The sequence below is a fragment of the Bos taurus genome, chromosome 2 (genome assembly GCF_002263795.3).
Source record: "Bos taurus isolate L1 Dominette 01449 registration number 42190680 breed Hereford chromosome 2, ARS-UCD2.0, whole genome shotgun sequence".
NCBI lineage: Eukaryota > Metazoa > Chordata > Mammalia > Artiodactyla > Bovidae > Bos > Bos taurus.
This window is the reverse complement of record NC_037329.1, coordinates 131,953,576-131,966,826: the sequence shown is the minus strand read 5'-3', so window position 1 is coordinate 131,966,826 and position 13,251 is coordinate 131,953,576. Positions and strand designations below refer to the sequence as shown.

General features: G+C 47.7%; 1 protein-coding gene across 1 annotated transcript in view; it reads right to left on the bottom strand.

The window, feature by feature from the left end:
- The window catches only part of KIF17 (kinesin family member 17), a gene marked incomplete in the record, with an annotated part of 50,988 nt that overhangs the window by 2,288 nt on the left and 35,449 nt on the right, over positions 1–13,251 (bottom strand). The window contains 2 exon segments of the mRNA NM_001105212.1: positions 1,845–1,912; positions 3,559–3,817. Of these exon segments, the coding sequence (NP_001098682.1) occupies positions 1,845–1,912; positions 3,559–3,817 (327 nt within the window).

The following is a 13,251-nucleotide window of genomic DNA, read 5'->3' as shown; positions in this document are numbered from 1 at the left end:
AGCTGGAGTCCAGGACACACACTCATATAACAGTGTGCAGCTCACGAGCTCATGCATGATCATTAGAGCTGGAGTCCAGGACACACACTCATATAACAGTGCGCAGCTCACGCATGATCATTAGAACTGGAGTCCAGGACACACACTCATATAACAGTGCGCATCTCACGAGCTCATGCATGATCATTAGAGCTGGAGTCCAGGACACACACTCATATAACAGTGCGCAGCTCACACATGATCATTAGAACTGGAGTCCAGGACACACACTCATATAACAGTGCACAGCTCACGAGCTCACGCATGATCGTTAGAGCTGGTGTCCAGGACACACACTCATATAACAGTGCGCAGCTCACGAGCTCATGCATGATCATTAGAACTGGGGTCCTCTAACACTTGTCACCAAGCCCTAGTGCGTTTCACTGCTGCCGTGGATCTGTTTTCTTCAGCCCGAACCTCTTCCTTCAGGGAACTACCCTTCACCCACTGGACATGATCATGGTAGGTTATGCATTCAGGGCACCCCAGCTGCAGCAGCAGTACCACCACTGCCGCCTGCCCATCCCCTTGCTACACATCTGGACACGTGGCCCGGAGTGGGCCAATCACAGAACGCCATCTCCTGGACATAGTCATTGGTCCAAGAGTAGGCCCATGACCCAGGCAGAGCCAATCAGAATCTTCCCACAAGCACTGGTTTAAGGATGCTCCAAAAAACCGTATCTCTCTTCCTCTTGGATTACCAATTGCTAGCAGCCATCTTTCCTGCCACACAGAGACCTGCCTCCGTCCAAACCTAGGACTCCAGGTGAAGCAGAGCCAAGAGGTGAAGAAGCCACACAGAACCAGGACTGGTTGGGCCCCTTGATCCAGCCATGCCTGAAACTGGTCCACTTAACACAGACCAAGAAAATCCCTGTTTTGCTTATGACTGTTTGCTTTGCGTAGGTATCCATCACCTGGAACTAGAGCATTCAAATATAACCCCAGATTCAGAATGGCTTTTCTCAGAAACAACTTTCCTTTTCCTTTTTTTAAAACCACGTTAGGGAATCAAAAGCAGTCAATCAGTGCCTTAGACCAGCCTGAGTTGCTCAGATGGAGACGCTTGGCTGGAATTCATCAACCTGTGAGTGACCTTATCGTGACTGCAAAGGTATGTTCCATGTAGGTTTTCCAAAGTATCTGTAATGGTTAATGGTGAGGATCAGCAAATTATACAGTCTGTGGGTCAAACCTGGCCCACAGACTGTTCTTGGAAGCGCTCTGGACACAGCTGTGCTCAGCCATCTACATACGGCGGGGGTGGGTTCGCGCTCTCTGGCAGGGCTGAGAGCTGTGTGAGAGACCACCTAGCACCCAAGCCCTGAAACAGTTGCTGTGTGGCCCTTTAGAGAAAAGTTGGCTGACCTCCTTTAAGGCTGTGTATTTGCTGGAATACAAAATAAAGGCAGTATGAAGTAAAGTGACTATAGAATCACAGTGACTGTTTATGGAAACTTTTGAGGACGCTTTCTGTTCAAGAGTACCAGCCGGGGCCCAGGAAACTAGGATGAGCGTTTGTTCTCTGGGTTTGTGGCTGAAACCTCTGTCCTTCACCAGCAGGGTGGGCTGCCTTGAGCCCCTGCTCCTCCGCTGGTCTCTGCGCACACTAAAGTGCCTCTGAACGAGGGCCAGAGGAGCTATGGGGTCTAGGGTGACACAGACAGGGCCCCCGCTCAGCCCCCTGATGTAATCCTCAGGTCGCCTGGAAGCACAGTCCAGTTCCTACAGCCCCCCTGGCCCACCGCGCCTTGGGAGCCAAGCTCCCCGCTCCCCACTGGCTCTCCCAGAGACCCTACCATGCCTGGTTCGCCGTTGTCCGCTGCGGAAGTTTTGCGGGCTGGTCTGTTCTGTGGCCCTGTTGAAACTGCTATGAGAAAACAGAAGCTGAGGTCACTGCTGCCTGGAAGGAGGGCCAGCAGGGCTGGGGGAGAGGCTGGGCGCTCAGGCAGGCCTGGCTCGGGCTTGGAGCCAGGGGAGGACACTGCCCAACCCTAGAGAGGGGATGGCCCTGAGAGACATCAGGAGGGCTTAGGCCGAAGCAGCCATTCCCCTGCCTCCAGGCAAGACTGCAGGTGAGCCTGGGGAGACAGGCCAGCGCTACCTGCAGCCTGCGAGGAAATGAGGCAGCTGGCATTTCACTGGGGGTGGTGCCACACAGGGGTTAACAGTCAGCCGCGTGTTGCTCTGGCTAAGCCACGAATAAAACGCCATGGGAAAAGAATGAAAGCAAGATAGAGCAATTAAGTATAATCTAAACAAAAGTTCATCGTCTTGATAAGTTGGGGTCGTCACGCCCTGCTGAGCCAGGGGAAAACAGTGTGGGCCTTGCAACACTAGGTCAGTGCAAGCTCAGAATACTGTTCACTGCACACACAAAGATGTTTTCCCCAAGGCACGTGCGGGTTTAGGGCCTCCAGCAGGGTGATACCCTTTGCACGAGAAAATAACGACAGTTCAAGGTCATCTGTAACGTGGGACTCGGGACGGGGCACACAGGAAGCTGACCTTATCGTAGCACCACAGATACTCTCTGCGAGCCGAGATACTAAATACAAGTGATGTGGCTCCGAGGAACAGCGCTCTTGACCCCTGAGATCTTGAGTCCCCCGTCCCATCTTTAAAACTTTAATTCTGTCTCTAGTTTCTTTCTTCCAAACTGTGTCACCCCACTTTTGCTCCCTGCCTGCTGCGCTGGTCCCCGCCAGGGTCGTCAGAGATGGAGGACCTAGGTGAGCACTCCCTGAGCAGGGGGCGGATGGGTGCGGCCCCACCAGACCCGGGAGCCTGTGGCTCCCTGGACGGGCGGAGCCGCTGGAGAGGATCCACTGCAAATCTGAGCCTAATCTGAGACTCAGTGAGGGCTCGGTGGCTTTCAGGAGTAGCTCATCCAACCCCTTCTCTGTGAAGATCAGGCGACCGAGGCCCAGAGAGGGACAGTGATCATCACAGGGTCACACAGGAGATCAGCAGCAAAAGGAGAAAGTGAGCCAGGCCTGCAACTGCCCAGCTCGCTTCTGTTCTTGGCCTACAACTCACTGCTCTGATTGTGACTCTGGGTAAGTCACTTACACTCTCTGAAATTTCTCATACGGAAGACGGGTGAAAATATCCCTTCAAAGGGTTGTTGCAGGCTGAAGTAAGGACAATGATGATCGTGGTAATTAAATGCATCAGGCATTTAAAATGTGCCGGGCATGTTTCCAAGGATTTTACACGTCGTAAGACGTTAAGCCACCCAGCGATCTTTAAGGACGGTGCCGTTATTGGTCCCCATCTCACAGATGGAAACACTGAGTCCCAAGAGCTGACAGCGACTGCTGGAGCCAAAACTCCAACCCACGTGTGTCTGACTCAGGCCCCCGACATTCTGGGTACCCAGGGTCAACTGTCTGCTGCCCCCAGAGCCAGCTGGGAGGGGTGCAGGGCCCCCCTGTCAGCCTGTGGGACAGCAGACTGTGGAGAAGGGCGGGGGGGGCAAAGGAGGTGGGCAGCGACAGCAAAGCCCCTGACCTGCTGGGAGGCTGGTTTTTATGATGATGGGCTCGGGAATCTTCCAGAAACCATTGTCTTCATCCCAGCAGGACTCTCGTCTTATCTTCTCCAGGTTGCTATAGTTACAGTCCCGGCGAATCAGGGGCTGCACCTGCTCCAAGAGCTGCTGCAAGAGCAGAAAGTCACGTTCCTGCCGCCGGATGGTGGCCAAGTAATCGATCTTCTCCAGCTCAAACTCCGACTGCAGATCTTTGATCTCCACCTCTGCCGCCCGGAGCTGAAAACAAAAGATGAACAAGCAGTGAGCAGGAAAGACATCCAGCGGTTTCCCTCTCCTCCACGCCCGCCCCCTGCCCCGCCCCCCGCCCATCAGTCACTCAGCCCCGGCCCACTGATCCTCTCACCCATCCAATCTGATCGCCACCGTCTATCCCGTCATCCTTCCATTGATTCATTCCCTGTCCCTCCCACCCCTCCACTCAGTACTTAGATGAGCACCTACAGGGTCCGGAGCCCTGTAGAAAGCAGGAAGAGAGGCTGGTCATCCACTCCCATCACCAGCCCTCAGTCACTATCCGCACTCGTATGTTTTATTCAGAAGCCCTTTACAAGGCTCCACGTGTAACACTGTAGTTACCACAGTCCTCAAGATCTCAGAGAACGGTACAAATTCTTTCTTCTAAAAGAAGCAGTAGGCGGGACTTGCCTGCTCGTCCAGTGGCTAGGAGACAACTGTCTGCCTGCGAACGCAGGGGACAGGGGTTCGATCCCTGGTCCAGGAAGAGCCCGAATGCCACAGCAACTGAAGCCTGTGCCCAGGGCCCGCAAGCTGCTCCTGCTGAAGCTTAAGCGCCTGGAGCCTGCGCTCCTCAACGAGAAGTCACCACAGTGAGGTGCCTGAGCGTAGCAATGAAGACCCAGAACATCCAAAAGTAATAAACTAGTATTTTAAGAAAGCAGCAGTAGGCATACATGCTCAGACAATAGCCCTTGCTCCCCTCTACTGTCACACTTCGTTGGTGTTCAGTCGCTCAGTCGTGCCCAGCTCTTTACAGCCCCATGGACTGCAGCGCACCAGGCTCCCCTGTCCTTCACCATCTCTCAGAGTTTGCTCAAACTCATGTCCACTGAGTCAGTGATGCCACCCAACCATCTCATCCTTTGTCACCCACTTTTCCTCCTGCCTTCGATCTTTCATCAGGGTCTTTTCCAATGAGTCGGCTCTTCGAATCAGGTGACCAAAGTATTGGAGCTTCAGCTTCAGCATCAGTCCTCCCAGTGAATTTTAAGGGTTTATTTCCTTTAAGATTGACTAGATTGATCTCCTTTCAGTCCAATGGACTTTCAAGAGCCTTCTCCAGTACCACATTTTGAAAGCATCAATTCTTCGACACTCGGTCTTCTTTATAGTCCATCTCTCACATCCATACATGACTACTGGTAAAACCATAGCTTTGACTATATGGACCTTTGTTGGCAAAGTGATGTCTCTGCTTTTTGTTATGATGTGACAAATACTAGACTTAAGAATCAGACCTACCTGGATTGAACAGTAGGTTTCATATTTTTTGGTCTCTTGCTCAGGTCTGCCAGACTTGCCCTCCATACCCTCCTAAGCACAGTGACTCCCAGCGCCAACAGCAGCCAAGCCCTCCCTCAGCCCCATGACACGTTCGTGTACAGTCTGTTTCCTCACACAGCAAGGACAGTTTGACTAGTAAAGAAGGCTGTTGTAAATTCACGGGAACGATAATCACATGTAACCAACTGAGAACAGAGAATGCCTGGTAGGACTCAGGTGGGCAGGGAGCCATCAGGGAGGGGCAGGTACACAGGGCCTTCAGCTAAATTAACTGTGCTCCATGTATGTAGTTGGATAGTAGTTACGTGGCATTCATGGTAACAATCTTTATGTATTTTTATACATTTATGCACTCAGACGCTCACTTGTGTCCGACTCTGACCCCATGGGCTGTAGGCTGCCAGGCTTCTTTGTCCATACAATTTTCCAGGCAAGAATACTGGAGTGGGGTGCCATTTCCTCCTCCAGGGGATCTTCCCAACCCAGGGATCAAACCTGCATGTCTTGCGTCTCCTACATTGGCAGGTGGATTCTTTACCACTAGAGCCACCTGGGAAGCCTCTTATCCTTTATCATCACTCACAATTATTTTTAATTGAGCTATAACCCACATCAAACTATTCACCCATTTAAAGTGTGCAAATCAGGAATTCCCTGGCAGTCCAGTGGTTAGAGCTCTGCACTCTCACTGCCAAGGGTCCAGGTTCAATCCCTGGTTGGGCAACTAAAATCCCACAAGTTGTGCAACATGGTCTAAAATTAAACTAAAAAAATAAAGCACAGGGCGTCCCTGGTGGTACAGTGGACAAGAATCTGCCTGAGACCGCAGCGGACATAGTTCGATCCCTGGACTGGGAAGATCCCACTTGCCACAGAGCAATTAAAGCTCATGCACCACAACTGCTGAGCCCATGTTCTAGAGCCTGTCTCCAAAACCAGAGGAGCCAGCACAATGAAAAGCCCACACGGGAGAGGAGCCCCAGCTCACCACAGTGAGAGAAACCCGCGCACAGCAGCAAGGACACAGCGCGGCCAGAATGGCCAACGCCGAACATCCGGTCATATGTTTGTTGGCAATTTGTATATCCTCTTTGCAGAAATCTCTCTTCAGATCCTTTGCCCATTTTAAAATTGGGTAGTCTCTTTATTCTTGAGTAGATTGTTTTATTTTTTTCTAGACTCAAGCACCTTATCATACTATACGTTTTGAAAGTATTTTCTCCCATCCTGTGGGCTGTCTTTTCTCTTTTTGACAGTATTCTTTAAAGCATGACAGTTCTAATTAAGTCCAGTTTGTCTTTTTTTTCTTTTGATTGTTTATGCTTTTGGTGTAATACCTAAGAAAGCGTCTAATTCAAGGCGATAAAGATTTTTTTTTAATTTTATTTTATTTTTAAATTTTACATAATTGTATTAGTTTTGCCAAATATCAAAATGAATCCGCCACAGGTATACATGTGTTCCCCATCCTGGACCCTCCTCCCTTCTCCCTCCCCATACCATCCCTCTGGGTCGTCCCAGTGCACTAGCCCCAAGCATCCAGTATCGTGCATCGAACCTGGACTGGCATCTCGTTTCATGCATGATATTTTACATGTTTCAATGCCATTCTCCCAAATCTTCCCACCCTCTCCCTCTCCCACAGAGTCCATAAGACTGTTCTATACATCAGTGTCTCTTTTGCTGTCTCGTACACAGGGTTATTGTTACCATCTTTCTAAATTCCATATATATGCATCAGTATACTGTATTGGTGTTTTTCCTTCTGGCTTACTTCACTCTGTATAATAGGCTCCATAATTCAAGGCAATAAAGATTTAAACCTGTGTTTTATTTTACATGTTTAATAGTTTTACCTCATATTTGGCTTTTTGACCCATTCTGAGTTAATTTTTATATACAGTGTGAGGCTGGAGTCCAGCCTCATTCTTTCGCATGTGAACATCTAGCTGTCCCAGTGCCATTTATTAGAAAGATCATCTGTTCTCCACTGAATCATCTTGGCACCCTGTTGAAAATCAACTAACTGTAAATGTGAGGTTATTTCTGGATCTCCAATCTAATTGCATTGATTTTAAATCTTTACATCAGTACTGCACAGCCTTGACGACTGTAACTTTGTAGTAAACTTTGAAATCACGAAGTATGAGTCCTCCAACTTTGTTCTTTTCAAGATTATCTTGGCTATTCTGAGTCCCTTGAATTTTCATACAAACTTAAAGATCAGCTTGTCAGTTGCTTCAAAGAAGCCAGCTGGTTCTTTAAGAAAGATTGCTTTGAAATCTGTAGATCAGTTTGAGAAGTACTATCATCTTATCAGGCTTCCCTTGTAGCTCAGTTAGTAAAGAACCTGCCTGCCATGCAGGAGACCCAGGTTCGATCCCTGGGTCAGGAAGATCCCCTGGAGAAGGAAATGGCAACCCACTCCAGTATCCTTGCGGGAAAATCTCATGGACAGAGGAGCCTGGTGGGTTGCAGTCCATGGGGTCTCAAGAGTTGGACACAACTTAGCGACTAAACCACCATCACCACCACCATCTTATCAAGTCTTCCGATCCATGAACATGGGTGTCTTTCCATTTATTTAGGTTTTCTTGTTTCTTCTTTATCATTTTTTGGCCACACTGCAGCACGCAGGATCTCAGTTCCCGGACCAGTGCAGAGTCTTAAGCACTGGACCAACAGGAAGTCTCTATTTAGGTATTCTTAACTTTTTCAACAATATAGTTTTTGGAATATAAGTTTTATACTACTTTTGTGAAATTTATTCCTAAGTATTTTTTTGATGTATTGCAAATAAAATTGTTTTCTTAAAAAATTTATTTGCAGATTGTTCATCACAAGTATATAGACATACAATTGCTTTTTCCTTATTGATTTTGTATCCTGCTGAATTTGTTTATTGATTCCAACAGATTTTTTAGTGGATTCCTTTTAAGGATTTTCTGTTTATAAAGATCATGCCATCTGATAGTTGTGCCTACTCTTTGCCAATCTAAACGCCTTTTATTTCACTTTCTTGCCTAACTGCCCTTGTTAGAACCATCAGTCTCATGTGGAATATAAGTGGTGACAGTAAATGCCCTTTTCCTGTTTCTGAACTTAAGGGACAAGCAGTCAGTCCCTCGCCGTTGAATGTTGTGTTAGCTGTGAGTTTTTCCTGCCCTTTATCAGGCTCAAGAAGTTACCTTCCATTCATAGTTTGTTGAGCATTTTTATGACAGATTTTGAATTTTGTTAAATGCTTTCTCTGCACCTATTAAGAAGATCATGTGGGTTTTGTCCTTTATTCTATTGATATTAGAATAATTGATTTCTGAATGCTAATCCAATCTTGCATTCCTGGGATAAATCCTACTTCAGCACGATGTATAATCCTTTGCATATGTTGTTAACAGTTCTATGAACACCTATAAGAACGTCTAGAGCATCAAAAAAAAAAGATGTTCTTTCATCATAAGGGACTGGAATACAAAATTAGGAAGTCACGAGATACCTGAGGTAACAGACAAGTTTGGCCTTTGAGAACAAAATGAAGCAGGGCAAAGGCTAACAGCATTCTGCCAAGAGAATGCGCTGGTCATACCAAACACCCTTTTCCAACAACACAAAAGACAGCTTTACACGTGGACAGCACCGAATGGTCAACACCAACATCAGACTGATTACGTTCTTTGTAGCCAGAGATGGAGAAGCTCTATACAGTCAGCAAAAGTAAGACTGGGAGCTGACTGTGGCTGAAATCATCAGCTCCTTACTGCAAAATTCAAGCTTAAATTGAAGAAAGTAGGAAAAGCCAGTAGGCCACTCAAGTATGACCTAAATCAAATCCCTTATGGTTACACAGTGGAGATGATGAATAACATCAAGGGATTGGATCTGGTAAACAGAGTGCCTGAAGAACTATGGATGGAGGCTCACACCATTGTACAGGAGGCAGTGACCAAAACCATCCCCAAGAAAAAGAACTGCAAGAAGGCGACATGGTTGTCTGAGCAGGCTTTACAGATAGCTCAGAAAGGAAGAGACGTGAAAAGCAAAGGAGAGAGGGAAAGATATATCCAACTGAATGCAGAGTTCCAGGGAATAGCAAGGAGAGGTTAGTTCAGTTCAGTTCAGTCATTCAGTCGTGTCCGACACTTTGCGACCCCATGGACTGCAGCACACCAGGCCTCCCTGTCCATCACCAACTCCTGGAGCCTACTCAAACTCATGTCCATCGAGTTGGTGATGCCATCCAACCATCTCATCCTCTGTCATCCCCTTTTTAAGGAGAGGTTAGAAAGCATCCTTCAGTGAACAATGCAAAGAAATAGAGGAAAAATAGGATGGGAAAGACTAGAGATCTTTTCAAGGAAACAGGAGATATCAAGGGAACGTTTCATATAAAGATGGGCACAATAAAGGACACAAATGGTATGGACCTAACAGAAGCAGAGGAGATTAAGAAGAGGTGGCAAGAATACATAGAAGAACTGCACAAAAAGATCTTCATGACTGGGACAACCACAATGGTGTGGTCACTCACCTAGAGCCAGATATCCTAGAGTGTGAAGTCAAGTAGGCTTTAGGTAGCATTACTACCAACAAAGCTAGTGGAGGTCATGGAATTCCAGCTGAGCTATTTAAAATCCTAAAAGATGATGCTGTGAAAGTGCTGCACTCAATACATGTCAGCAAATTTGGAACACTCAGCAGTGGCCACAGAACTGGAAAAGGTCAGTTTTCATTCCAATTCCAAAGAAGGGCAATGCCAAAGAATGTTCAAACTGCCATACAATTTCGATCATCTCTCATGCTAGCAAGGTAATGCTCAAAATCCGTCAAACTAAGATTCAACAGTATGTGAACTGAGAACTTCCAGATGTACAAGCTGGATTTAGAAAAGGCAGAGGAACCAGAGATCAAATTGCCAATATCCAATGGATCGTATAAAAAGCAAGGGAATTCTAGAAAAATATCTACTTCTGCTTCATTGACTACACTAAAGCGTTTGATTCTGTGGATCAAAACAAACTATGAAAAATTCTTAGAGATGGAAATGCTCGACCGCCTCACCTGTCTCCTGAGAAACCTGTAAGCAGGTCAAGAAGCAACAGTTAGAACCGGACATGGAACAACAGACTGGTTCCAAATTGGGAAAGGAGTATATCAAGGCTGTATATTGTCACATTGCTTATTCAACTTATATGCAGAATACATTATTCGAAATGCTGGGCTGGATGAAGCACAAGCTGGAATCAAGATTTCCAGGAGAAATATCAATAACCTCAGATATGCAGATGAGACCACCCTTATGGCAGAAAGTGAAGAGAAACTGAAGAGCCTCTTGATGAAAGTGAAAGAGAAGAGTGAAAAAGTTGGCTTAAAACTCAACATTCAAAAAACAAATATCATGGCATCCAGTTCCATCACTTCATGGCAAAAAGATGAGGAAAAAGAGGAAGCAGTGACAGATTCTATTTTCTTGGACTTCAAAATCACTGCAGATGGTGACTGCAGCCACGCAATTAAGACACTTGCTCCTTGGAACAAAAGCTATGACAAACCTAGACAGTGTATTAAAAAGCAAAGACATCACTTTGCTGACAGAGTCATACAGTCAAAGCTCTGGTTTTTCCAGTAGTCATGTATAAATGTGATATGTGAACCATAAAGAAGGCTGAGAGAAGAACTGGTTCTTTTGAATTGTGGTGCTGGAGGAGACTCTTGAGAATCCCTTGACAGCAAGGAGATCAAGCCAGTCAATCCTAAAAGAAATAAACCCTGAATATTCATTGAAAGGACTGATGATGAAGCTGAAGCTCCAATATTTTGGCCACCTGTTGCAAAGAGCCAACTCGCTGGAAAAGACCCTAAAGCTGGGAAAGACTGAAGGCAAAAGGAGAAGAGGATAGCAGAGAAGCAGATGGTTAGAGAGCATCAGCAACTCGATGGACATGAATCTGAGGAATCTCCAGGAAATAGTGAAGAACAGGGAAGCCCAGCGTGCTGCAGTCCCTGGAGTCCCAGAGAGTCAGACGCGACTGAGCGACGGAACAACAATCGACTCAAAAATAAGGAGATTATCCGAGATTGAGTGGGCCCAATGTAATCTATGGTAAGTTATGACCAACCTAGACAGCATATTAAAAAGCAGAGACATTACTTTTCCAACAAAGGTCCGTCTAGTCAAGGCTATGGTTTTTCCTGTGGTCATGTATGGATGTGAGAGTTGGACTGTGAAGAAGGCTAAGCGCCGAAGAATTGACGGTTTTGAACTGTGGTGTTGGAGAAGACTCTTGAGAGTCCCTTGGACTGCAAGGAGATCCAACCAGTCCATTCTGAAGGAGATCAGCCCTGGGTGTTCTTTGGAAGGACTGACGCTAAAGCTTAAACTCCAGTACTTTGGCCACCTCATGCGAAAAGTTGACTCATTGGGAAAGACTCTGATGCTGGGAGGGATTGGGGGCAGGAGGAGAAGGGGAAAACCAGAGGATGAGATGGCTGGATGGCATCACTGACTCGATGGACGTGAGTCTCAGTGAACTCCAGGAGTTGGTGATGGACAGGGAGGCCTGGCGTGCTGCGATTCATGGGGTTGCAAAGAGTCGGACACGACTGATCGACTGAACTGAACTGAACTGAATGTAATCTATATACCACCATGTGGGAGAGGGAGCAGAGAGAGATGAGTAGAAGAGGTTTGTTAAAGGAGATGCTTGGGAATTCCCTGGGGGCCCAGAGGTTAGGACTCCACGTTTTCACTGCTGAGGGGGTGCGTTCAATCCCTGGTTCCATAAGCAGAGTGGCACGGTCACAAATAAAGAGAGGCTTCAGAGAAGTAAGTCAGGACAGCCAAAGAGACGGGAAGCAGGAGAGAGACACTCCAGGCCAGGATGTCTTTGGAGGGGGCCAGGCAGCAGGAAGTACAGGCTGCCTCTAGAAACTGAGCGTGACCATGGCTGACGGCCAGCAAGGAGATGGGAATCTCAGCCCTTCAACCACGTGTCAACAACCCCAAATGGACTGTCCCCTTGGATCTCCAGAAAGAAACGCAGCCCTAACAACACCTCGAGTTCGGCCTTGGGGAATTCTAAGTGGAGAAGCCAGCATGCCGTACCTGCAGTCTGACCTACAGAGCTGTGGGAAGGTTTATTTTTAAATGTTTATTTACTGTTTTGCTGCGCTGGGTCTTCCTTGCTGGGCCGGCTCTTCTCCAGTCGTGGTGCCCAGGCTTCTCGTCGCCGTGGCTCCTCTTGTTGAGGAACACGGGCTCCAGGGTGCTCGCGCTTCAGTAGTTGAGGCACGTGGGCTCAGCAGCTGTAGCTCACAAGCTCAGTAGTTGTGAGGCACGGGCTCAGTGGCTCTGAGGCATTTGAGATCCTCCCGGGATCAGGGGTTGAACCCGTGTCTCCTGCACCGGCAGGCGGATTCTTTACCACTGAGCCACCAGGGAAACCCCCTGTGAAACAGTCAATTTGTGTTGTTTTAGGCAACAAAATGTGTGGCAATTTGCTACAGCAGCCACAGGAGACTAATGCAGAGCTCTGTTTAAAGCCACACCTCCGTATGGACAGAAAAGTGTATTACTGAGTAAAAAAATAAAAACACCTAGCAAGCCACCCCAACCTCTAGCTCTGTATGGCTGTTAGCACAACTGACACCACCTTGGGCCCGTTCAGTTCCTGCTGTCCCTCCACTGACCCCACCCTGGGCTGTGTGTGTGTGCGCGCTAAGTCGCTTCAGTCATATCCGACTCTTTGTAACACCGTGGACTGTAGCCCACCAGGCTCCTCTGTCCACAGGATTCTCCAGACAAGAATACTGGAGTGGGTTGCCATGCCCGCCTCCAGGGGGTCTTCCTGACCCAGGGATGGAACCCGTACCGCTTCTGTCTCCTACATTGGCAGGAGGGTTCTTTACCACTAGCGCCACCTGGGAAGTACTGTGTAGTAAATTTCTTCTGCGTGGCCAAGGGCTTTGTAGTTGATCATTTCAGTTCAGTTCAGTCGCTCAGTCGTGTCCGACTCCTTGCAACCCCATGAATCGCAGCACGCCAGGCCTCCCTGTCCATCACCAACTCCCAGAATTCACTCAAATTCACGTCCATCGAGTTGGTGATGCCATCCAGCCATCTCATCCTCTGT